The following is a 25326-nucleotide window of genomic DNA, read 5'->3' on the forward strand; positions in this document are numbered from 1 at the left end:
TGAAATACACCCGGCCCAGCCCTGCTGTGCTAACCGCCCTCCCTGTGAGAGCACTTCTGAGGGCTTCATGGTGCACATTCACTGTGTGTTTGTGTGGGTGGAAAAAATGGACATAACTGAACAGAAAGTAGACACTTCTCAGTCTTCAGGATTCTCTAAAGCAAATACAAAAGTTCTTAACCAGCTTTTAAATCTAGTCTTCCTTCTTTTTAAAGCAATTTGAACACAAAAGCAGTCATACTAAGCACTGCACTGTCACACTGAATGGACACTTGCTTTGCTGTTGAAATGAAAAACTCAAAGAAAGCTCTGTGTTCTTGTGTCACCTGCATGTCATTTTGACTGAAGAGGTTAATCCAAGCTTAGCATTTCAGGACACACACAAATCAGTCTGTTTTGAATAAAGTACCATTTTTTTTTTTAAAGGAGGAGCCTTTTAGGGAACTAGGATCGCTGTCTTGTCTATGTGTAAAGCACAGAGCTAGCCTATGACTAGCCTAGCTTAGCATAGAGACTGCAAGCAGGGTGAAAAAACTGGCTAGGCTGTGTTTAAAAATACACCTACCAATTCTTGTAAACCAAACACTGTTTTTAGTTTTTACAAATTAATAAAACAAGATACATGTTTATAAGTGATCTTCAAAAAGTCATTTGAAGTGAAGTGCAGGACTAATAAATGCAAAAAATGTTCACTGTACTGGCAGCTTTTTTATGTTGCATTTATGTTGCTTTGAATGTTGCTCTGAGAAAGTGTGATGCTTGTGGCTCACTAATAGCTGTTACTGCTGTTAAAATGAAAAAAAAATAAACTTCTGGAATCACAATTTTATTTTGAATCTGTCTGATAAAAGATTTCCTTGCTTTATCTATTAGTAGACTGTTTTTTTGTTCTTCTGCAGGTTGAGAATTTTCTTGAGAAGAATCTCTTCTGTTTACTTTACACATTGCAGACAAACAAACAAATCTTTGACTCAGTGTTCTCTTAATAGTTACTCAGCCAAAGAACGCAGTGGAGTTATGTGACAATTGGCGTTGGTTTGTCTGTTAGCATCATTACTCAAAAACTGACTGATGGATTTGAATGAAATTTTCAGGGAAGGTCAGAAATGACACAAGGACCAAGTGATTATATTTTGGCAGTGATGTGGCCTATAGTCTGGATCCATGGATTTATTAAAGATTTCTGTATCATTGCGAGATAGCGGCATGGCGTCACTGTAACTACGACAACAAGCGAACACTACATCAGCTGTTTGCTGACAATCACATGATTGTGATCCTACTACAAACTGACCACTGCGGACTACAAATTTTTTAAAGATTTCATCCATCAAGAAACCATACAACGACTGAGCAGCCTTGGTGGAGTACTGCACTCTCTGAGTGCTTTTCTTGTTAATCTCTGTTTTAGGATTTTCTCGGCATACAAAAGCCTACAGAACAATGCTTTTCTTATTTTTTTTTCTGCAGCATTTGTCAAAAAGTCTGGTTCTTCTCGTGTAACTGTTCTTTAAGAATGTGTAAAAGCAATAAACTGTATGTCCTTTAAGTTCCAGAGAAATTAAAATATTAACAAGTGGATAAAAGTAGCGAACAAATTCTTTCTTATTTCAAAACATTTATTGCTAATGATTCAATGAAAACCTGTACATTTTCAAATGATGTTTCTCTGCCAGACGTTTTAACTGTATACAAGATAATGCTACCGTGTTTGGTTCAGTCTCTCTTGGAGAAGTGACGTATCACAAAAACAACCAAAAAAACGACAAAAAAGCGTCTAAGCTCTTGTCCCTGAGTGTTCACATGGGACAGAGACGCATTCAGTCACTCAGACCTCGGATGGAAACGTCTCCCCTGCTGTTGTCCTCGCCAGTTCTGGAGGGTTTTAGGAAGTCTCGAACATCTTCTTCCTGTCGGCCTTGTCCTCAATGTTTTTACGCCAGTCGCCAACCGCCTCTGTTGACTGGAAGTAACAATAAAGTCTTGTTGATACCAAGAACTTGCAGTCAGGATCACATCAAGGCAAGGCTAAAAAAACTCTTTCATTTTTATGTTTTTACCCATTTCTTATCCAAGAGGTGTCATGTATTTTCCTTCCTTCTAGACAGACAATTTTTTCCATTCATTTCTCAGGCATAAAGTAAACCTACAGCCCCTGCAAACTGCTTTCCATGCATTAATTTGTCAGTAATTCATCACACTGGAAGAAACCCCAATTTGTCCTGTAAGTAGTTACTAACTGGCAGTGCAGTAAAATATTTCAACTTGCTCTGCATATTTTTTTAACTCAACATTTGATTTTCTTCATTATACAATCTGCCGTATACTTTCTGATTTCAAGATACAATTTCTATTGAAAACTGGTTGGAGTATTCTTTATGCATTAAAGAGAAATATTATTTTTAGGATTCTTTTAAGCACACAGTGAACGATTTAGTAAATCTATGGGTTTAAAGGGGGAAGAAATTACGGTACAGCTTTGGATACCAGTTAGCAGCGGTAGAAGATGTAAAGGATTTGCTATAACAGCTGCAATGATTCTTTAAAATGTACAGTGTTTTATTCAGCTCACACTTTCCTCAGCAGTATGGAAGCCCATCTCTGCCAAGAAAAAAAAAAACACAAGAAAAGTGTGGAATAAAAACTTTTATTGTCATAGAGGTAATTAGTCCAAATATTGACTTGGTTACTATCTCATAGTTTTGAGTTGTATAATAAAATGATCACAAAATTTGAAACAGCCTTCCCCTAGCTAGCTAGCTGAGGCAGTGGAATATGATAAAACTTTAAGTTTTATTTATAGATATAAGATATCATGTTAGATTTTCTAACTGGTTCATTTTAATCTGCTTCCTATTGTATTGCTGTATTATTATATTATGTATGACAATTTTATGTTTTTTGTTTGTTTGTTTGTTTGTTTGCTTGGTTGTTTTACTTTTTTCTAGCAGAAATTAGCATCCATGAATTCGAAAGCCAAAATGAAATCATTTAGAATTCAAAGCACGAGCTACAATACTTTAAAAATAAGACAAGGCATGCACAAAAGTCAAGATTATCAAGCAAATTAAACTGATTCCCAAGACACTGAAGGACCTCTTTAATTGACTAGATATTTCAATTTCTTCACCAGCAAAACAATAAAATCATCCAGTTTGATATGTTACCATTAGAGAAACAACATTTCTGTAACACTGAGCTCTTTGGACTAATGTGAGGGACTATAATGAAAAGCTGGAAAAAGGTGGATCAGGAGAGATCTGCTAACTTTCTGAGGAATAAAGACGGCAGCAGTCTGATCAGCGTTAATAGGTTTAGTCACTGTACTGAATTTGCCTTCAAACTTCAATGTTAATTCAGTGTCTGGGAAAAGTTTTAAGCCGAAGCACAACCTGAAACTCCAACAGTAATGCCTAAATGTTACTGAAACAAGACCAGTCCTGGCTGTTGATGCACGATCACTATGAAAACCTTGTTTCTCACCTCCTCTTTGACCTCCTTCTTGACCTGCTTCAGGTTGGCCCTCAGGTCCATGGTCACCTTGTGTTTTCCTCCCAGCAGAGCCTGCAGCATGGCATCAGCAGACATACGCACTTTCTTCAGGGCAGGTTTCTTCACTCCAGCCAGCTCGACCACCTTCAGCTTCAGATCCTCAATCTGGTCCCAGAGAAAAGTTTGTTCAAATGTTGAAAAACTGGTCTGATAGAGGTTCAACAACATTTTAATTAAAGGAATAATAAAATAAATGATTAGTGATTATATCTTACTTTTTGCTAAAACAACATTTGTTGTCCACAGCTTGGTCCTGATGTCCTTTATTTATGTTTTATATCTCCTTGTGTTGATGATGGTGTGGTGTTTTTTTGTTTTTTTTTTAAATTCAAATCTTAGGCTGCCTTTTTAAGAACTGGCCTGGGACAACTGATGAAAAGTAGCATTTTCAGCTAACTTTAGCTCTAAATCTTTATTAATTTGTTACATAATAGCCTACTATAAAAGTTATTCAGATACACTACCATTCAAAAGTTTGGAGTCACCCAGACAATTTCATGTTTTCCATGAAAACTCACACTTCTATTCATGTGCTAACATAATTACACAAATGTTAACACAATGTACCATTAGAACACAAGAGTGATGGTTGCTGGAAATGGGCCTCTATACTCCTATGTAGATATCCCATTAAAATCAGCTGTTTCCAGACAGAATAATCATTTACACATTAATGATGTCTGGACTGTTTTCTGATTAATTTAATTTTATCTTCATTGAAAAAATGCTTTTCTTTCAAAAATAAGGACATTTCTAGGTGACCCCAAACTTTTGAACCATGGTGTAAATGCTTTTTTTTTTTTTTTTTTTTTTTAAACTTAAGGCTGTGTTATCCAAATTTCATCCATCATTTCTCCTGGTATGAAATTTATGTGTTGAGTGGTAATTTCTATCCATTCTTTGCAATGAATTTCAAATCACTTATCTCTTCAGTCACAAAGGAGACAGCTAAGATGGGCATGATGTTATGAAATAATGCATCTAAATTCTTCATGTGTATTCTCTCCAAAATAAATGGTTTTAAGCAACTATCCCCTTCTCTTCATCTGGAATGTGAACTCTCAGGACCAAAGCATTTAATATCTGTTGCAATAGACAAGAGTGGTTTTCCTGGATGGTAAAGTTTATAGATATCTTTGTAACTTCACTTTAACAACAATACATTTATATTTAAGTAAAAGCAGACTTTAAAAGAGACCTGAAAGTAATCACACTAGATACAATCTGTAAAATTCATCAATTAACAAGGAACAGAGCAACAATACACATCATTATTACTGCACTTTACAGTTCTTACACTCCATCACCCTCAGAAAATTCTTCCTTTCAAACTGGGATTTAGTTTGGTTAGTTTTTACTCCTGATACTCTTCTCTGAGTTAAGAAATCACTCACTGTTGAGAGCTCATGATCCTGACACCAAGTGACTAATTTGCCTTGATGTGATTCACCTGCTTCAACAATGTCCGTATTAGGAAAACCAATACCTTACAATAAAACAGGCCACTCATTAATTAGAAAGACACATTTACATTCAAGACATTTCTTACATGAAAAGTTACTTCTACAAGGAAAAGCTAATTAAGTGTTGTCCCTATGGCTAAAATGACATCTGAACGCTTGTTTATATAATTAAATCATTGACAAACAGCTTCCTTCAGGTCATGTCTTTCACCTCTTTGTCGGCCTTCTGAACTTTGGCCTCGGCGTCGTACCTCGCCTCATCAATCTTGTCGATGGCCTGGCTGAGCTTCTTGCAGATTTCCTGTTGGTGCACAGAACAAACATATTCCTTCAGCTCTCAGTGTAAAGTCATTGGTACATTTAATCAAGTACTCTACTTGTGTACAGTGAGATGGAAATATGAGACCTTTACAGTGAGAACTTTACTTAAAATGAAGTTATAATGAATGTTCTACAGGGTGTCCCTAAAGTCTGGACACATTGGAAGTCTCATGAACTATATTTTTTTATGGCTTTGTTGAAAGAAGAAAGACTTGAACTGGTGTAGGATGGACATATCAAAAGATAGCAGATGAATTTAATCTTTTGACAAAGTCATATTTCATCTGTGGACACAAAAAAAAAATATAGTTCATGAGACTTCCAATGTGTCCAGACTTTAGGGACACCTTGTATTTTGCATATCAAACACTTTTAAACTTAAAGTATACGTTGGTGCCAATTTAAATACCATTTCTATTTTGAAAGGAATATTTTTTATAGAGTGACATTGCTACATTAACTTCTTGCAGCTCAGAATAAGTGAAATTTTGGTACTTAACTAATTAGGAAATATTTAAAGGCCTTTAATCCAGCATAAAAGATAAATCACAGATACTACATGCTTACTGTGCTTATGACTTATTCGAGACTTCAATACTCCTTCAAAGAACACAGCAGAGTTATGTGACGATCGGCTTTGGTTTGTCTGTCTGTCTGTCTGTCTGTCTGTCTGTCTGTCTGTTAGCAACATTACTCAATAACGGATCAATAGATTTACATGAAAATTTCAGAGATGGTCAGAAATGACACAAGGACAAACTGATTAGATTTTGGCAGTGATGTGACTTATAATCTGGATCCTCGATTTCTGTATCATTGATAATGGCACATGACAACAAGTGAACACTACGTCAGCTGCCCGCTGACGATCACATGATTACGATCCTACTAGAAATCCACCGCTGCAGACTTATTGGTACTTATGAGTCGGAAATGATACAAGGAATGAGCAGCCTTGGTGGAGTACTGTGCTGTCTGAGTGCTTTTGTAGTTACACATTTGATTTAGTAAATTGGAGAAAGTTTGGTGGGAATTGCGAGAAAATTACAGGGTGAATCTTTAAACTCATTTGTACATTTCTAGTTGAGCTTTCTTCACATAATAATCCACAAGCTTGAGTTTCAAGCAGCTGATAATACTACAGGAACTTCAGCAGTGTTGGCTCATTGCAGAGTTTTAGTGTCCTGTGATGCTCTGTATACCTTTTATGAGGAAGCTGTTCCATCATAACAAGGTAATGCACTACCATTCAAAAGTTTGGGGTCACTCAGGCAATTTCATGTTTTCCATGAAAACTCACATTTTTATTCATGTACTAACATAACTGCACAAGGGTTTTCTAATCATCAATTAGCCTTTCAACATGATTAGCTAACACAATGTAGCATTAGAACACAGGAGTGATGGTTGCTGGAAATGTTCCTCTGTACCCCTATGTAGATATTCCATTAAAAATCAGCCGTTTCCAGGTAAAATAGTCATTTACCACATTATCAATGTCTAGACTGTGTTTCTGATTCATTTAATGTTACCTACATTGAAAACAACTGCTTTCTTTCAAAAATAAGGACATTTATAAGTGAGCCCAAAGTTTTGAATAGTAGTGTATGTCTGGACTAATGCTGAGTAGCTACAGTTTTTTATTTACTATTATAAATATGATTATGATGATGATGATGATGATTATTATTATTATTATTATAATTATTATTATTATTTAACTAAGAATGGATGAGAAAGCAGTGAGCACCAGATTCAATGTAAATGTAAATATAAAGTTTTGGTCTCACCATGAGGGCATTCTGGTCTCCATTGAGGTCAGGGGCTGGGCAGTTCTCAGCCATGTAAGCCTCTTTCGCAGCTTCAATGTCCTTCTTCTCCTGCTCAATCCAGCTGGCAGCGATCTGCAGCATCAAACTCTGCGAGAAAAAAAAATTAATGTACAATATTTCTGCAGGGAAAGCACCAATATTTTGTTGAAAAGCACAAGGAAAAGGTCTTGTTCTCACCTTCAGATGATGCCTGCGGCTAGACGTCATTTTCTTTCCCCTGTTAGATGAAAATTAAATAGTTGTCATCAGGACTAATGAAGAGATTTTACCGTTCAATAGCTTGACTAGGTTGATCCATTTCAATTTTGTTTATTATTTATTCAAATAAACAGTCCAGCACTTTGAGCAGATTGGAAGCAGTGGGGATTGACTCACTTAGCTCTCTCTAAAGATGACAAATCCACCTTCCAACATCACTCAATATCACTACTTAACACGCAGAATATGCCAAGAAATAGTGTACAAGCACAGATAGTCATTTTTACTCTTGGATTCTGTACAGCTTCAACAATAAGATATAATGTGCACAACACAAAAATGTTTATAGGTGGATTTTGTTTCCTTTAAACTGTGTTTTCCCCAATTTCAGTTTTTCCGCTAAGTTTGGTTAACTATCTGCTTAGTGTAGCATCAAATTTAGCACCCAGATATGAGAGCTCATCTACCTCCCATACTCTCACACTCATATTTCCCAAGACTAGTTGTTTCCCCCTGGTTTCTGTCTTTATGCTAAGCTACGATTTACAGCATAGACACAAACAAGGTAATGATTTTTCATTTAAGTCCGTGGCACAAAAAGAAGATGCTTATTTTCCAAATTGTCAAACCACTTATTTAAAAAAATGCCTCAAGCATGATGTTGTTTCACTTGTTTCAGATGAATAATGCATGTTCTTATACAATTAAATATCCAAGACTGACAGTGCTAATGCACTCATCTTACTGTAGTAAGATTTGAATGGCTATTTATTGCAAAAAAAAAAAAAATAGATACATTACAGACACCATCTGTCTATGTCTGCTCACATATAAGAGCAACATGTACAGCTGCTGTCAGAGTTGACCTTCACTCTGAACTGGTGCCTTCACATGTGTTCACATCAGTTTAGAAACCTCTCAGAGCAGAGCAGCAGCGTGTCTGTATTCAAATATCTCAACAACTATTAGACTGACTGTACTGAATTTAGGTGCAATGAAATTCATGTTGACCAGAGAAGGAATCCTAATGATCTGGATCTATGCATTAGGTGTGATCACCATCTACAATGACAAAGTTCAAAAAGGTTATGTTACAGTTTGGGTCACGTAGATGCTCAAACCTCTAAAGAAAAGATCTGTACAGACCCACATCAAAGTTATTCCAGAACTGACTTGGTGACCAGTCATCTGACCTTATCATCAAGTTATTAAAGTTGCAAACAAGCATTTCCTGGGTAGTGGATTCCAGTTTAGATCCCAGTACACTACACTTTTATGAGGAAGCTGTTCCATCATAACAAGGTAATACACCACCATTCAACAGTTTGGGGTCATCCAGGCAATTTCATGTTTTCCATGAAAACTCACACTTTTATTCATGTGCTAGCATAATGGCACAAGGGTTTTCTAATCATCAATGAGCCTTTCAACACCATTAGCTAACACAATGTAGCATTAGAACACAGGAGTGATGGTTGCTGGAAATGTTACTCTGTACCTCTATGGAGATATTCCATTAAAAATCAGCTGTTTCCAGCTAGAATAGTCATATACCACATTAACTATGTATTTCTGATTAATTTAATGTTATCTTCACTGAAAAAACAGCTTTTCTTTAAAAAAATAGAGAGACAGAGACATAGATATATATAGATATAGACTGATAGAAATAAAGACTTGAGTTTGACAACCTGAGTCTGAAATGGCCCATGTCTTGGAAAGTTCAGTTCTAATTTGAAGCTCAGCAAGACTGTCTCTAAAAGGAGAAAAACAAGAAAATGTGTACTTACTCAGACATTTTAGCTGTTTGTGATGTTCACACCCTGTTTAGAGAGAGAAAGCACTGCATTAAGCCTGGGCAGACAGCTTACAGAAAGCACACTGACTCTGTTCACAGCTGAACTGGACATGTCCTGTTGCCTCCCTGTTATCGATCAGCCACCCTTTGACCTCCAGCAGGAAAGTCGATACTCTTTACTATCATGGAAAACTGCCTTCCAGCTATCACAAACCGGCTAATTTTGGATGGGTGGGGTTAGATGCCAAGGGCCCTGGCGCTCAACAGTTGCCCCCTCTGAAGACATTCTGCCTGGAATTTAAGTTGTTGCAGCGAGCCAAAGATCTGAGCACGAAATGCCACCGGCAAAGGAACCAAATGTGGCGCCAAGCATGTGGTGAAAACAGTTAACACCAATTCCAACATCCTGCAGGCATGCAAAACACCGGCTGACACCAAGCTGAGCTCAGAAACAGGTTCAGATCACAATTTATGGGTCTGTTCTCACATGAACCCTGAATAAGTAGTAATTCCTCTGGAGCCAGAAAAGAACGACAGTAATGCCGATCCAACTGTCCCAAAGCTTGATCTCACAAACACAAATTAAATCCTCTCTATTGTGACAGCAATTGGAAGCTGAGTGTCATAAAAATCCTAGTTTCCAAATAATTGTTTAGTCTTTTAGTCAGTGTCCTACAGATCATCTAAACATGCAGAAATATGAAATATGTCAACAGGCAAGGAAGCAGTTCCAGATATAAAGAGAACATTTAACTGAATATAGTTTAAATTAAATTCTTTCTTCACAGAAATTCCTGTCTTCAGTTAATTAGTGCCAAAGTACTTTTTTTTCAAATAAATTACTATTAAAATATTTTTCATTAGAGATATGACACATCAGAATAATTTATAAAACTGTTAATGAAAAAATGCAACAAAATTCATCTGTTCCCAGACACTGAGCTTTAAATATTCAAAATTCAAGTTGGTAAACTAATGTGGATTGTTTTTATTATTCACAAAAGTGTCACCAACACCATCCAAGCTGCGACCACACCAAAAGACCCTAAATTCCTGGCAAACTTGATTCTCAATAAAAGTCTTATAGCGCCAAAATCCAAACTTTAACCCATCTGCATGTCCAGTAGATTTCACCAGGAAGCAGAATGTGTCCTTCAAACAAGTCCAACAAGTCTCTGGTCTGATATCTGTGATTCTGCTTCATAGCGCAGCTTCAGAGGTCAGAGGCCACACCTGTAGCAGCACCTTTAGGAAAGAGTCCCACGCACCCAAACACTTAAAAACACCTCTGCAGAATAGAGGAAGTCCCACCTGCCAAGTTGAGCTCACTGTGTATGGAGAGAATAAAGCCGAGCTACAGGAGAGACTCTCACCTACCGAACGTGACGAGGACGACCAAGGGAAGAGGAAGGGGGGGAGACACTGCCAAGTCGCTAACAGTAAAGATTAAACAGGGTATATAGGGTGTAAAGAGCTGGCTCAGCAGGAAAGTCAGCACTGTTTATGGTAACAGAGCCACTTCAGACCAATGGGTCGACAGGCTCCAGAAATACCACCACAACTCTCTGAGGAACCTCATAAATTTCTGCCGCAGGAAGCTGCCTCTCTGGAGTGGATGCTGGACGGACGATATCAAGTTGCCAGACAAGTGAAGAGGTGATTGTTACACAACAGTCCGGCAGTGTGGCCGACATTATTAATGCCCACTGATTCAGTTTCCCTTATAGTGGGCCAGCAATGAGAACAGTGTGAGAAGCTGATAGTCTTTTGAATTAAAGTTCCCCTTCAGTTAAGTTAGACAAATTCAACCTTGGAAGCCTACAGTTTTAATTTAAAAGAAACTGTAATTTTTTAAAAAGAAAACAGCCAGCATGAAGAACAGCAATAATTATGGCACACTGTCTTCCAAATACCATATTAGGCTATTTTTATTCAATATCAACCATCAATTAACCTTTCAACATGTTTAGCTGACACAGTGTACCATTAAAACACAGGAGTGATGGTTGCTGGAAATGAAGAAGTTGGCGTCTGTAGCCCCTATGTAGATGTTCTATTAAAAATCAGCTTTTTCCAGCTAGAATGGTCATTTTCCCACATTACAATGCATAGACTGTATTTCTGATTCATTTAATGTTATCTTCCTTGAAAAAAACTGCTGTTCTTTCAAAATTAAGGACACACACACACACACACACACACACACACACACACACACACACACACACACACACACACACACACATATATATCACTTAAATTTAGCACCACAAAATAGCAAACAAAACACATCAAATGATCACTGTCACACAACACAACGACCTTTTAACATTTCTAGCTTTTGGACATCGTTGTCATATCTTGTGTTTCTTGCAAAAATGGTAAGAAACTCATTCACCACATACATTCACGTGAGACAGAGAAGAAAACTGTAACTCACCGTTTGTAGAACGTTGTGTGGCTGCAGCTTTGTTCATGATCATCACCAAGCATGATAGAGGAGAACTGTAATTTTTAATATTTTACAGGTAAGCTACGTTTCAAGACAGTAACTAAAGAGAGAAGATGTGCAGGAAGGAAAAAGGCTCTCTGCTGACATCTGGTGGTTCACCCTGAGCACAGTGCCAAAATAAACCTGTTTAAGTTAAATTCAGGTTTGAGTCACTGCTTGACCCTGGAAAAGCTTCTACTACTGCTTTTCGTTTTGAGATATAAATCTTAGATTTGAACCTAATTCAAAAGTAAGAAGATGTATAAACATCCTTTTGAGATGTTTCCCTTGACACGCACATTAACAGCAACAAAACTAAACAAATCCATGCTAAAGGTTCTCTCTTTTTCCTCTAAACTTCTCGTCATTGTCTGGAATAAATCGCAGCATGACAGTATTGCCTTATTCCAAAAAGAAAATTTAATTGCACAAGTTTTTCCACTTCCATGAAAAATGTCAGATGTAACAGTGGACAAGAGGTGCAGCAGTCCAGAGGGAGGGAAAACGGAAATTTGCATTAGAAAGTCTTTAAGAAGTTTCGAACATCTTCTTCCTGTCAGCTTTATCCTCAATGTTCTTACGCCAGTCGCCGACTGCCTCTGTAGCCTGAAAGATGGACAGGTTCAGCACAGTGATACATGTCCTGCATCCAAACACCAAGTACCAGTCTATCAAGTAATCACGTAACACATCCTCACCTCCTCTTTGACCTCCTTCTTGACCTGCTTCAGGTTGGCCCTCAGGTCCATGGTCACCTTGTGTTTTCCTCCCAACAGAGCCTGCAGCATGGCGTCAGCAGACATACGCACTTTCTTCAGGGCAGGTTTCTTCACTCCAGCCAGCTCGACCACCTTCAGCTTCAGCTCTGCAATCTAAAAACAAAAACACACAAACTTGAAGTAAATATCAAAGCTACTACACACAGTCAAACAGACTCTTAGACTGAGTGACAACTGGCAACACAAGCATGTCATCTTCCTGTAAGGAGACTCAGTTGGTTTCACCTTTATGTGGGAAGCTCTTCTTTACATCAACACTAAGAATGTTGCTTTGAATTTGTTCAAATCCTCAAAAACTGCCTTTTTCAGACTGAGAGTTTATTCTTAACCATTTGCACAGTGGCTTGGTGGTTAGCACTTTTGCCTTGCAGCTAGAAGATCCTTGGTTCACCTCCCGGCCTTCCCGGGATCTTTCTGCATGGAGTTTGCATGTTCTCCCTGTGCATGTGTGGGTTTTTTCCGGGTACTCCGGCTTCCTCCCACAGTCCAAAAACATGCTGAGGTTAATTGATCATTCTAAATTGTCCACAGGTGTGAATGCGAGTGTGATTATTTGTCTCCTGTTTTGCCTGTTCAGTGTCCCCTGCCATTACCCTAAATCAACTGGGACAGATCCTAGATATCTGTTGTGCCAAATATATATACAGGAGAACAAAAATAATTACAAAGAGAACACATACAGTAATAGTCATAATTACATAAAGGTGTAGAATGGCTGTACCACTTATTATGAGCAGAAGAAGGAGTGGCAGACTTTGCAAATGTGCCATGGTAGAAGTTTCAAGTACATAGCAACAAAACTGAATAAAGTAACACTGGTACCATAATCAGTATTGAGTTTTTTTTGTTTGTTTACAATACAATATACTTGAGCCATTGGATTGCAGGGAAATGCAACATTTCCTACTAACCTCACTTCATCTGAACTACATACGAACATAAAATTGTAACTGTCATCAAGAAAATCTAATATTTGTCAGTATATATCACAGATAAACCTGCCATACATGGGCAACAATATAATAATGCATCAGCTGTTGCTGTCAGCTATATAAGCATGCTCCACCAGAGTCATCTTTTGTTGGCATTAGGATACGGTAAGCTTTATATTTTGATTTTAAATTACTTTTGTTTCCAAAAATGCTGTAAAAAGGCTGCAGATGCTTATTTGGGGATCTTTTAGAGCACATATCAAACAAGGAAAGCACTCAGAGAGCACGGTACTCTGCCAAGGCTGCTGCTGTCATTGTATGATTTCCAACGGATGAAATTTTTAAAAAGCATTTGTGGTCCACAGCGGCCAATTGTAGTAGGATCGCAATCATGTGATCGCCGGCAGGCAGCTGACGCAGTTTTCACTTAGTTACAGTGACACCGTGCTGCTATCTTGCAATGATACTGAAATCCTCACTAGGGTCGCGGGCGGGGGCTGGAGCCTATCCCAGCTGACTCGGGCGAAGGCAGGGGACACCCTGGACAGGTCACCAGTCTGTCGCAGGGCTACATACAAAGACAGACAATCACTCTCACATTCACACCTACGGGCAATTTAGAATGATCAATTAACCTCAGCATATTTTTGGACTGTGGGAGGAAGCCGGAGTACCCGGAGAAAACCCACGCATGCACAGGGAGAACATGCAAACTCCATGCAGAAAGATCCCGGGAAAGCCGGGACGCGAACCAGGGATCTTCTCGCTGCAAGGCGACAGTGCTAACCACTACACCACTGTGCAGCCCTCTCATTTCTGACCTTCCCTGAAAATTTCATCCAGATCCGTTTTTGAGTAATATTGCTAATGGACAAAGAGACAAGCCAACGCCGATCATCACATAACTCACTCCGCCATTCCTTGGCAGAGTAATTAGTTTGCCTTAACTATTAATAAATATCTTTATTTATTCTTTTTATTCTCTAATGTTCTATTTGTGATGATAGTAATTAGTGTAACGTCACTGCAAAAAATAAAATAAAATTAGAAGGTTAGAAATGTGAAATTCCTAGGTGATATGCTTCCTTTGAGCTCTACTGTACTTTCTGTGCCTGAACTTAACCAAAATATTCCAGAGCAGAGATGTCAGTTTAGATGATACTTCTAGGAATAACTTTTCATCATACTGACTGACTGACCATTTCAAATTAAAAACATATTTAATCAATTAAGACATGTTGGAGTAGAGAATGTCATAATATCTCAACTAATTTCCATCTATTTTCTTATTTTCTTAACCTGTCAGAATAGATTGCTTACAGTTAAATCATTGCCACATTAAATACTCTCTGTGGAGTTTTTCTACAACAGTAAACAACACAGAAATGAAATGTACTGGGAAAAAAATCTGCTTTATACAATCAACACGTATGGTAAACATACAGTGCCATGAAAAAGTATTTGCCCCCTTCAACCATTTTCTATCACTGGCAGTGAGTCTTTCACATCTCTGTGGAGATATTTTGACAGACTCTTCTTTGCAGAATTGTTTTAATTCAGCAACATTGGAGGGTTTTTGAGGATGAACAGCCTTTTTAAGGTCATGCCACAGCATTTCTGTCAGATTCAAGTCCGGACTTTGACTAACTAGGCCACTCCAAAACCTTCATTTTGTTTTGTTAAGCCATTCAGAAGTCGACTTGCTGGTGTGTTTTAGATCGTTGTCCTGCTGCAGAACTCAAGTGCGCTTCAGCTTGAGGTCACAAACTGATGGCCGAACATGCTCCTTCATAAATTTCTGGAAGTTCAACTTTTCAAAAAGTTCAGCTTTTGTCTCATCAGTCCATAGAATATTCTCCAAAAAATCTTGGGGATCATTCAGATGTTTGTTTGCAAAAGCAAGATGCGCCTTTATACTCTTTTTAGTCAGCAGTGGTTTTAGCCTTGGAACTCTGCCATGGATGCCATTTTTGCCCACTCTCTTCCTTATTGTCATGAACCCTGACCTTAACTGAGGCAAGGGAGGCCTGCAGTTCTTTTGATGTTGTCACGGGTTCCTTTTTTGACCTCCTGGATGAGTTGTTGCTGTGCTCTTGGGGTAATTTTGGTTGGCCTCTCCTGGGAAGGTTCACCACTGTTCCATGTTTTCTCCATTTGTGGATAATGACTCTTACCATGGTTTGCTGGAGGCCTAAAGCTTTAGAAATGGCTTTGTAACCCTTTCCAAACTGATAGATGTCAATTACTTTATTCCTCATCTGTTGTTGAATTTCTTTGGATCGCGGCATTTTGTTGTAGTTTTTTGAGATCTTTTGGCTGACTTCATTTTGTCAACTAGGTTCTATTTAAGTGATTTCTTGATTAAACAGGTCTGGAGGTAATCACGCTTGGGTGTGGTCAGTGAAACTGAACTCGCTTTCCAAAAAATGTGGCTAGCCAGAGTTAATTCATGATTTTCACATAGGGTCAGACAGGTTCGGATACCTTTTTTCCCCTTAAAACATGAAATCATCATTTAAATACTGCATTTTGTGTTTACTGTGGTTATCTTTGTCTAATATTGAAATTTGTTTGATGGTCTTAAATATTTAAGTGCGCCAAATATATACAAAAAAATAATTTGAGAAGGGGGCAAATGCTTTTTTCACGGCACTGTATGTTTTGGTGAGTAACAAGAAATATAACAACTTTTGTTTGTTCTCCACCAGGCCCTTTAAACATGCACAGATATAAACCTAAAAAATAGCATCAGCAAACACAGTGATTTTGGCTTTCTTGTAGCATGTTTTTGTGAAAATCCAGCAGTTTTGATGTTATCTGTTCAGCTTTAAAGGTAAGACAATTATCTAACCCCAACAGCTACTGTTTTAGATTATTAGGAAAATACATGGAGGTTTCCACTGGATGCAAAACTTTGCTAGTATGTAAATTTAGATTTCAGAAATAGAAAAGTAAGTACAAGTTGCTGCTCATAGGAGATGACAAAATTATATATATGATCCACTACCGTTCAAAAGTTTGGGATCACTTAGAAATATCCTTATTTTTGAAAGAAAAGCATTTTTTTCAGTGAAGATAACATTAAATGAATCAGAAATACAGTCTAGACATTATTAATGTGGTAAATGACTATTCTAGCTGGAAACAGCTGATTTTTAATGGAATATCTACATAGAGGTACAGAGGAACATTTCCAGCAACCATCACTCCTGTGTTCTAATGCTACATTGTGTTAGCTAATGGTGTTGAAAGGCTAATTGATGATTAGAAAACCCTTGTACAGTTATGGTAGCACATGAATAAAAGTGTGTAAATGTATATGCCTATTGTCATTTGTTGAACTGAATTGCAAGTTCTTTGTGAATTGATATGTATTGTGGAATCTTTGTCATATTTCTCACTGCTGATATCCAAGATCACTTTCAGATTTCCTTCCATCGTCTATCATGTGTCAAGCTCATAACTTTTTGACTTGTGTCAGAATTTGTGCAGTAGCAGATTGTGAATGTCAGAACTTGTCATTTCAATCCCCACTATATATCAGCCACCAAAACATTACAGAAGTTTATAACTCTGCCACTAACCTGGCTCTTTTTCTCTTTCACTACAAGATCAGCATCTAATTACACCAAGCCAAAATTTAACTGTACTAGAAAAAATCAGTTTTGAATTATGAAAAGGTTTTCTTAGTCTTCAACATACAAGTAAGAGTATAGGTACACAAAACCAAATCCAGCTTACACTACAGCATCTAAAACTGAGAGATGTACCTCTTTGTCTGACTTTGCCACTTTGGCCTCAGCGTCATATCTTTCTTCATCAATCTTGTCAGCAGCCTGGGCCAGCTTTTTGCAGATTTCCTGTTTGTATGAACAGACACAGATTTTCTCTGAAAATTAGTTCATCTCACTGGAGCAAAGAATGAAAGTTAGATTCATGTGGTGTTGGTTTTTTTTACCATCAGAGCCGCCTGGTCTCCGCTCAGGTTGGGGGCAGGACAATTCTCTGCCATATAAGCTTCCTTGGCAGCTGCGATATCAGCAGCTTCCTGCTCTAGCCAGTTAGCAGCAATCTGCAGTATCAAACTCTGCAGGACAACAACTATGTTAAACACTGGGTTTTTAAAAATACAAGCTTGAGCGTGATGTTGGTTAATTTATCAGCAGAAGCTGAATCAGAACTGATTTATCACAGTTGCAAGCTGTTTACCTGCGATGTTAGCATAGCAGACATAAAGCAAAATTTATTTTCTAGGGGACACAAAGTACATTGCATTAATCCAGTTTTACCTTCAGATGATGCCTGCGGCTCGATGTCATCTTCTTTCCCCTTAAATGAATAAAATTGTTTTTATTAGCAGCCTTAACAGGTTCTAACAGAGGCCCTTTAGAAATTGTTGGATGTAAATGATTTAATATAAAATATTCTAATTAGTTCTGAAACATTTTCTTCACTTGCAATAGTTTAGAGTTATTTTTAAAGTATTCCAAACAGAAGAAACATATACTTACTCAGACATCTTGAATTGTTGTTGGTTACAGACTCTGGTAATAATCAGAAAAAATCGAAAAGACAATTAGGACAAAAACATGAGACAATTGAGATCCAAAGCTAAGCTCTAACAGAAAAACAATATTACAATACCATGTTTCCATCATTTATTTACATGACATTATGGACATGATATTAATCAAAGATGTAATCAAATTAATTTGTGAACCATTAATTCACTAATTAGTAAACCATTTACATATATTTTCAATCTATCACTTACAACTGGAATATTTCCTGAAAATATGAAACTAGCCAAAATTATTCCACTGTATAAAAATGGAGACAAACATGATTTTTCCAACTCCAGGCCAGTATCCTTGATTTCACAATTCAGAAAAATCCTAGAAAAAATATTTGTTACCAGGTTGGATGAATTCATAGACAGGTATAATATTTTAAGCAGTAGTCAGTAGTAATTTTTTTCCCTCCATCTAAACTGCTCAAATGTATTCTCTTTGCAGATGATACCACTTTATTTTATTGTGGGGAAAATTTAGCATGGGTGTTGGATGCGGTCAAAAAAGAATTTATAAAATTAAAACATCTTTTGATGTCAATCCATTGTCATTAAATCTGGGAAAAACTAACATTTAAGGAAAGACATTGATTGTTCAATTAATATAGACAGTAGTAAAATTAATAGAGTAAGGCAAACTAAGTTTTTGGGTGTCGTGGTTGATGAGAATTTTAACTGAAAATCACACAGAAATTATACAAAGTGAAAATATCAATAACAATTGCTGTAAAATACAAAGTAAAAGGTTTGTTGGATAACAAAGCATTGCACATATTCTATAATTCTCTGATTGTTCCATATCTGACCTACTGTGGTGAAGTTTTGGGAAATGCCTGTCAAACAAACATCCTGGCAATTTTCATTTTACAGGAAAGCGCCATAAGAATAATCATGCAAAAGAAGTATAGAGATCCAACAAACCCATTATTCCTTCAGTTAAAACTGTTGAAATTTCACGACAGTAGAATAAAGTACTCTGGTATGTATAAAGCACATAAAGAAACCAGTCAATGTCCAGAACAGATTTGCAAAAAGAGAAAGTAAGTAGAATTTAAAAGGAACAGAGATCTTCATATAACCAAGATTTAGGACCAAATTAATGGACCGTTGCATTTCTGTGAAAGGGGTCAATTCATGGAACAATCTAGATGAGGAATCAAAGGAATCTAAATCACACATAAGATTTAAAAACGTAATTAAAACCAGCATATTATTAAAATACAAGAAATGAAGTAAGAGTAATACAGGGTTTGTCATGAGAGAAAACTGATATGAGTGAGAGTGGCTGTGCAGGTCTCTCAGATTTTAAAGTCATTTTGTTTGTTGTTTGTTTTTAATGTCAAATTGTAAACTGATTGTTTGATATAAAGGGGCAGATTACACAAATGTATTCTTCCTTTTGCTCTTTTTTATTCAGAAGTTTGGATTTTTTGTTTCTGTATTGTATTGAATTGATTTTTGTTTTTTTCTTTTGTCAAAGAATGACTGTTGCCAGGCTTACTTAAGTTAGGAAGAAGAGGAAGAGTTAGATGAACCTTCATCTTGTTGTTAGATCACAATGAAAGCCTGACGACCTCCTAATGTGGTCCAGGTGATACAATCGCATTCCAATGCTAATGTGTTCTACATGTATTTATGTCCTGCAGTTTTCATTGTCCAGATAAGTTATCCAGATCCAGATCACATGTTAGTAACAGCTGTAGTTAGGATATTAAAGACATTACCTGAATTACAAATAATATTCAATATTAATTAAGTTTTGTGTAGAGTGATGATAAGTTCTGTACTTCACGGTCATAATGATATTTAACATCAGCTCACATCAGGAATATAAATCTGATCCTTTAAGATTGACTTCAAACTTTCACATTTAATATTTATCAAACATCGTTTTGTTTTTTTAAAGCCTTACAAACAGAATACATTATAAAATGGCTTTCTAAAACATCAAAACTTTGTGTTAAAAATGTAACTTGCAAAGCTTTAGTTAAATTTTTAACATAATAATAATGATAATGATAATAATAATTTTATTTACATACCATCTTTAAAATAGCGTTCACAAGGTGCTTTGACAGTTAAAACATGCAACACAGACAAGCAAGCAAGACATGAGACAAGGCAGAGCAGTCCATTAAAATAAATATGAGAATGAACATAAGTTAAATGAATAATTAGCTAGATTAGCACTCTTATCAAACAAAGGTACTAGGCAGTTTGAAAATTAAAGAACAAGACTGAAGGTAAAAGTTATAAATGAAAAATGAAAAAAAATTAAATAAAATTGAGTATTAAAGAATTAGAGAGACATCACACCAAAGAGCCAGGCAGCTAAAAGTAAAATAAAACGAGAGGACATCTAAAATAAACAGGACATAATACAAAACACAACACCAAAACTAAATAAAGCTAAAAGTAAACTTCACATAAAAGCAAGTCTATAAAAGTGGGTTTTAAGGAGTGATTTAAAAGAAAATACTGGCTCTGCAAATTTTATCTCCTCAGGCAGGTTGTTCCAAAGTCGAGGGGTCCTGATGGAGAAAACTCAGTCACCCTTAGATTTAAGGCTCGACTTTGGAAGGACCAGAAGGGAGCCACCTGAGGATCTAAGGCTGCCAGCATGCTCATAAAGGGTTAACAGATTGCAAATGTAGCTTGGGGTAAGACCATGGCGAGCTTTAAAAATGATAAGTAAAATCCTAAAATCAATTCCAAAACGGACAGTGGAGCGAAGCCAGGATAGGTGTGATGCAATGTCGTCTGTTAAGAAGCCTAGCTGCTGCGTTTTGGACAAGTTGGAGACAACAGAGAAGCTTAACAGCAATGTCAGAAAGGAGGGAGTTACAATAATCAAGATGGGAGAAGAAAAGTGTATGCACAATTTTTTCTTGGTCTAGGTATGGCAGCATCGACTTAATCTTGGAGATTGTACATTAGCTTACTGTAATTAACATTACACGTTTAATTAAATATTTTGTCAATGGTCTCTGCGCCTTCTGCAGTTTCTAGGGGACTTGTGTCGTCTTTAATCATTTCTCTATTTAAGAATAGCAATTTCAGGGTCCCTCAACCCTGAGCCAGCAGGGTCACTGCTAATCCTGGCTCAGGTTCAGAGGTCAGCAGTGACATTTATGATGAGCTCTTTAAGAGCAGTAACATCTAAAGCAGATTAGCTTACCTGACAGAGAAGAGCTAAATGCAAGTGCTGACACTGTATGCGAATACAGAAGTAATACTGATTATTTTTTAAGGTGTGTCTTGTCTGTCAGAGCAATGTGGTATAAAATACTTTATAGCTTTCATTTTCTTTGAAGATGGGGATGCTATTCCAAACACTGTGGGGTTGGAAAGGATCAGTTTCCACTATAAGTTTTGTAGAAAAACAGAAAGCAGAACTCATTACCTGTTTAGGAGCATGACACTTACGCTACCGTTCAAAAGTTTGGAGTCACCCAGGCAATTTCATGTTTTCCATGAAAACTCACACTTTTATTCATGTGCTAACATAACTGCACAAGGGTTTTCTAATCATCAGTTAGTCTTTCAACACCATTAGCTAACACAATGTAGCATTAGAACACAGGAGTGATGGTTGCTGGAAATGTTCCTCTGTACTCCTATGTAGATATTACATTAAAAATCAGCTATTTCCAGCTAGAAGTCATTTACCACAATAACAATGTCTGGACTGTATTTCTGATTAATTTAATGTTATCTTCATTGAAAAAAAAAAGCTTTTCTTTCAAAAATAAGGACTTTTCTAAGTGATCCCAAACTTTTGAATGATAGTGTAAGTTTCACTTCCATTGTAAAAATATAAAATAAATGAAATAATATATATCGTGTTGCATGTTTTAGATATTATATTGTGTTTATCCATGAATATGGGAAACTTATTAAGTTTAGTTTCTGTATAATTTCAAGAACAGCATTGCACAACTCAATGTGAGACCAAAAATTAATCTTAGACAAGGAAATGGCTTTGCCTCATTTAGGTCTTAAGATATGTCACAGGACCTATATGTTGATCTATGTTGTACATTTGTGTAAACTGAAAATATCCTGTAATAAGCAGAAACTGCATCCGACTGACTGCATTCTGCAAAAGGTTAAAAATTGTTTAACACGTAGCATCACCTTCACTTTAGCCACCAAAACCCACAAGTAAAAGAGTTTCTCACCTACGAAGTGACGATGAGGAGGTCAGCAGAGACTGACTGAAGGAGTGGGAGACAGCAAGGGAGTCACAGACTATAAAGTAAAATCCAGAGGTATATATGGGCTTGGACAGGGTTCAGTATTTCCTCTTTATGGCCATGAGGAACTTTCAGACCAACCAGGCTAAGTAGCTCCTGAAATACCTTCATCCTTTGACCACCCACCTCATAAATTCTCCTTCAATGGCATCTGGTCAGGCTGGGGTGGTCAACAATCCAATATGGGACAGGTTAGGATGTCAGCCAGATATAAAGAGATCTGCATAAGAGTTAAAGAAAAATGAAGACTTACCTTAACTAGACTTAAGACAACTTTCTGTGCTGGATAATACACTCAAATGTTACCATCATCTGTAACTTTGTAGTTTGTGGTAAAGTGGAGGAAACAATATCTGGGTCAGACAGTTCCTGACACTAGGAGCTTCTTAATTTGAGAACACCCTTCCATTAAATATTTAAAAAGGTTACTTTGAACACTGTCTTAATACCTAACTGCAAAAAGAAGGACATTGCATCAATCTTGTAACATTTACACTACCGTTCAAAAGTTTGGGGCCACTTCGAAATGTCCTTATTTCTGAAAGAAAATTAGTTTTTTTAAAGAAGATAACACTAAAGTAATCAGAAATACAGTCTAGACATTGTTAATGTCAGAAATGACTATTGGAACTGGAAATGGCTGATTTTTAATAAAATATCTACATGGGGATACAGAGGAACATTTCCAGCAACCATCACTCCTGTGTTCTAATGGTACATTGTGTTAGCTAATGGTGTTGAAAGGCTAATTGATGATTAGAAAACCCTTGTGCAATTATGTTAACACATGAATAAAAGTGTGAGTTTTCATGGAAAACATGACATTGCATTAGTGTCCCTAAACTTTTGAATGGTAGTGTAGGTTAAACATACAACATGTAGGAGATTCATACTGCTTTTTTTCATCGTCTTTTGTAACAGTTTTAACTAGCGTATCCTTTTTCTAATCATTTTAAAAGTTGATTTGATTTCTGGATATTATTACACGAAACGTAAACAACTGAGCTAATGGACTGTTTGCTGAATTTGGCAAAAAAAATAAAAAATTTAATTATAACTTTGTACTCTACTTTAAAATGACAGACTTGTCTGATGTGTAGCAGTCATGGAGGGGGGTTCTGCATGATTTAATTGCAAAAGGTCAGATATGTTAGAGCTTTCAATAAAAACACAGCTACGTTACTAAGTTTGAATTACGACTTGGATAATGTCCAAGATGTGAATGCAAGTTACATGTCAGAAACTGGTAGCTGCAATGATCACAATAAATAACAACCACAGCATCAGTATGATCTTGACTCTGTAAATGTGACAGTTCTAAAGTTAACTGCTTTAACAAACCATTTAATAAGAGGCACTTGATTTATCTGCTTTGATCTCTTTGAAAAAACAATGCATAACCTACTACAAACTACTGGCTACTACAAGAAAACATCTCTTCACCGGTTAGCATTTTATTTCTCGTACATGATGCTGATGGATGAAGGAGTGAGGAGGACTCTGGTGTCCTCAGTCAGTCAGATAATCAATCTTCTAGTTCCACCCTGGTGGAGGAGGACAGACTCTCTGATCCTCATTAGTTTATAGAGTCAGGATTACCTTCAGAAGCCCACTGGCTACTGAAGATTCTGGCTACTAGTAGCCAGTAGTTTGTTATCAATATATTGTTGACAGAGTTTTTATTTTTTCTTAAGCCTGTTTAATTTATATCCAAATTTATGCAGAATGGGCATTCAAAATGTACCACACCATCTATGCCATATAGTAACTGTGTTAATAGACAGATTAAAGACATACCTTTTGACTTGTGTCCATCAGAGCTGTTTTGCTTTATGTCAGCTTCCCAACAACTGAAAACACAAAAGAGATGGCAATTAAACAATAGAAAACACAACAACATGTAACAAAATGAAAGTAAAATGTCACATAATGTAACATATATGAAGACTCAAACTGTTGTGACTTACCTCCTGTGGGACTGAATAGGTCCATTTAATACATTCATATGTTTATCAGTGGAAGAACAGTGTTAAGACCTTAAACTAAAACATGGAAATTGCATAAGAATGCCTTTGAGAAAACACCACAGCGTTAGCAGAGGGTATTAATATGTTAGATGTTTCCCATTTTGTTCAGTGTTTGCACTGTTTGCAGCGGACTGCAGAATGAAAGCAGTGAGGTGTGATACAGGAGGTCCTCTGCTGACACCATGTGGTCGATGTGGATTGTCTTTTCTCTGAGGCAGCTCTACATTCTGCTCAACATAATTTAAAACCTCACCAATCTGGGTATTCTGGTAACTATAAGAAACAAGTGTGGTGATACTCAAGCAATACTGACTTTTAGCACATATTGTATGTGAGCCTTGCTGAACAGAAGGTTAAAACACTTGACTTTTTAAATAATTAATAAATATTAAACATGAAACATATTTGTGCATTTCTTAAATGATTTACAACACACTATAATGTACTTGTAATCAGATAAAAGATGAACAGAAGATGGATATAATTTAATACCCAAAATGTCTTCATAGAATAGGTTAGACTGGCTTATAATTCTACATTAATTAACATTTCGAATGTCATTATAGCTGTGCACAATGACATTTTTCTTTACTGTAAACCATTTGTTGAATGTTTATATAATCCTCTTCATTGCTAAAATGGGAACCCTAACTGTAACTTAAAGTAGCGTGATCATACAGGCAAGTTTTTGCAATAACTGTATGCAGGTTTAAAAAGTTTGAAACTGAGATTTGAGTGAAAAATACAGAAAAAGTATTAAAAATATGTATCCATCCATTATCTATACACCACTTAATCCTCATTAGGGTTGCAGTGGGGCTGGAGTCTATCCCAGCTGACTTAGTGTAAAGGCAGGGGACACCCTGGACAGGTCACCACTCTAATACAGGGCTGCACATAGAGACAAACAATCACACTCACATTCACACCTACAGACAATTTGGAATCATCAATTAACCTCAGCATGTTTTTGGATTGTGGGAGGAAGCCGGAGTACCCGGAGAAAACCCATGCATGCACAGGGAGAACATGCAAACTCCATGCAGAAAGATCCCAGGAAAGCCGGGACATGAACTGGGGATCTTCTAGCTGTAAGGGGAAAGTGCT

General features: G+C 36.8%; 2 protein-coding genes across 7 annotated transcripts in view; both read right to left on the reverse strand.

The window, feature by feature from the left end:
- Nucleotides 1–1598: 1598 nt before the first annotated feature.
- LOC111567524 (troponin I, fast skeletal muscle-like) lies at nucleotides 1599–10626 on the reverse strand. Of its 3 annotated transcripts, none has more exons than XM_023268701.3 (7): nucleotides 10542–10626; nucleotides 9157–9189; nucleotides 7346–7385; nucleotides 7127–7255; nucleotides 5227–5316; nucleotides 3484–3657; nucleotides 1599–1963 (listed from the first exon to the last, which is right to left on the reverse strand). In XM_023268701.3, the coding sequence occupies exons 2-7, from the start codon at nucleotides 9162–9164 to the stop codon at nucleotides 1886–1888; spliced, it is 519 nt and encodes a 172-aa protein (XP_023124469.1). In that variant the 5' UTR covers nucleotides 9165–9189; nucleotides 10542–10626; the 3' UTR covers nucleotides 1599–1885. The 3 variants fall into 3 exon arrangements, with proteins under 3 accessions (XP_023124469.1, XP_035803361.1, XP_035803362.1); XM_035947468.2 differs by having other exon boundaries at nucleotides 10538–10585; XM_035947469.2 differs by lacking the exon at nucleotides 10542–10626 and adding an exon at nucleotides 10476–10517.
- Nucleotides 10627–12052: 1426 nt separating this feature from the next.
- Nucleotides 12053–25326, reverse strand: part of LOC111567518 (troponin I, fast skeletal muscle-like) — a 14262-nt gene continuing 988 nt past the window's right edge. The window contains exons 1-9 of one of the 4 annotated variants that reach the window (XM_055006874.1): nucleotides 23990–25326; nucleotides 22319–22412; nucleotides 22118–22187; nucleotides 17878–17910; nucleotides 17656–17695; nucleotides 17325–17453; nucleotides 17137–17226; nucleotides 12354–12527; nucleotides 12053–12261 (exon numbers count right to left, since the gene is read on the reverse strand). The exon at nucleotides 23990–25326 is cut by the window's right edge and continues 988 nt beyond it. In XM_055006874.1, the coding sequence (XP_054862849.1) occupies nucleotides 12184–12261; nucleotides 12354–12527; nucleotides 17137–17226; nucleotides 17325–17453; nucleotides 17656–17695; nucleotides 17878–17885 (519 nt within the window). In that variant the 5' untranslated portion in view covers nucleotides 17886–17910; nucleotides 22118–22187; nucleotides 22319–22412; nucleotides 23990–25326 and the 3' untranslated portion in view covers nucleotides 12053–12183. Of the gene's footprint in view, nucleotides 12262–12353; nucleotides 12528–17136; nucleotides 17227–17324; nucleotides 17454–17655; nucleotides 17696–17877; nucleotides 17911–22117; nucleotides 22204–22318; nucleotides 22413–23989 lie in introns of those variants that run through there. The other 3 variants (XM_055006873.1, XM_035947470.2, XM_035947471.2) reach the window with 3 other exon arrangements.

Source organism: Amphiprion ocellaris, chromosome 3 (assembly GCF_022539595.1).
Source record: "Amphiprion ocellaris isolate individual 3 ecotype Okinawa chromosome 3, ASM2253959v1, whole genome shotgun sequence".
NCBI classification, from domain to species: Eukaryota; Metazoa; Chordata; class Actinopteri; family Pomacentridae; genus Amphiprion; species Amphiprion ocellaris.

Bases quoted from the DNA above. Each gene is read 5' to 3' on its own strand.
- LOC111567524 (XM_023268701.3), bottom strand. The intron at 7,256-7,345 runs GTGAGAACAAGA...TTTTTCTCGCAG, and splicing joins GCCGCAGGCATCATCTGAAG to AGTTTGATGCTGCAGATCGC. The intron at 3,658-5,226 runs GTGAAAGACATG...CTCTGGGACCAG, and splicing joins TTCAGAAGGCCGACAAAGAG to ATTGAGGATCTGAAGCTGAA.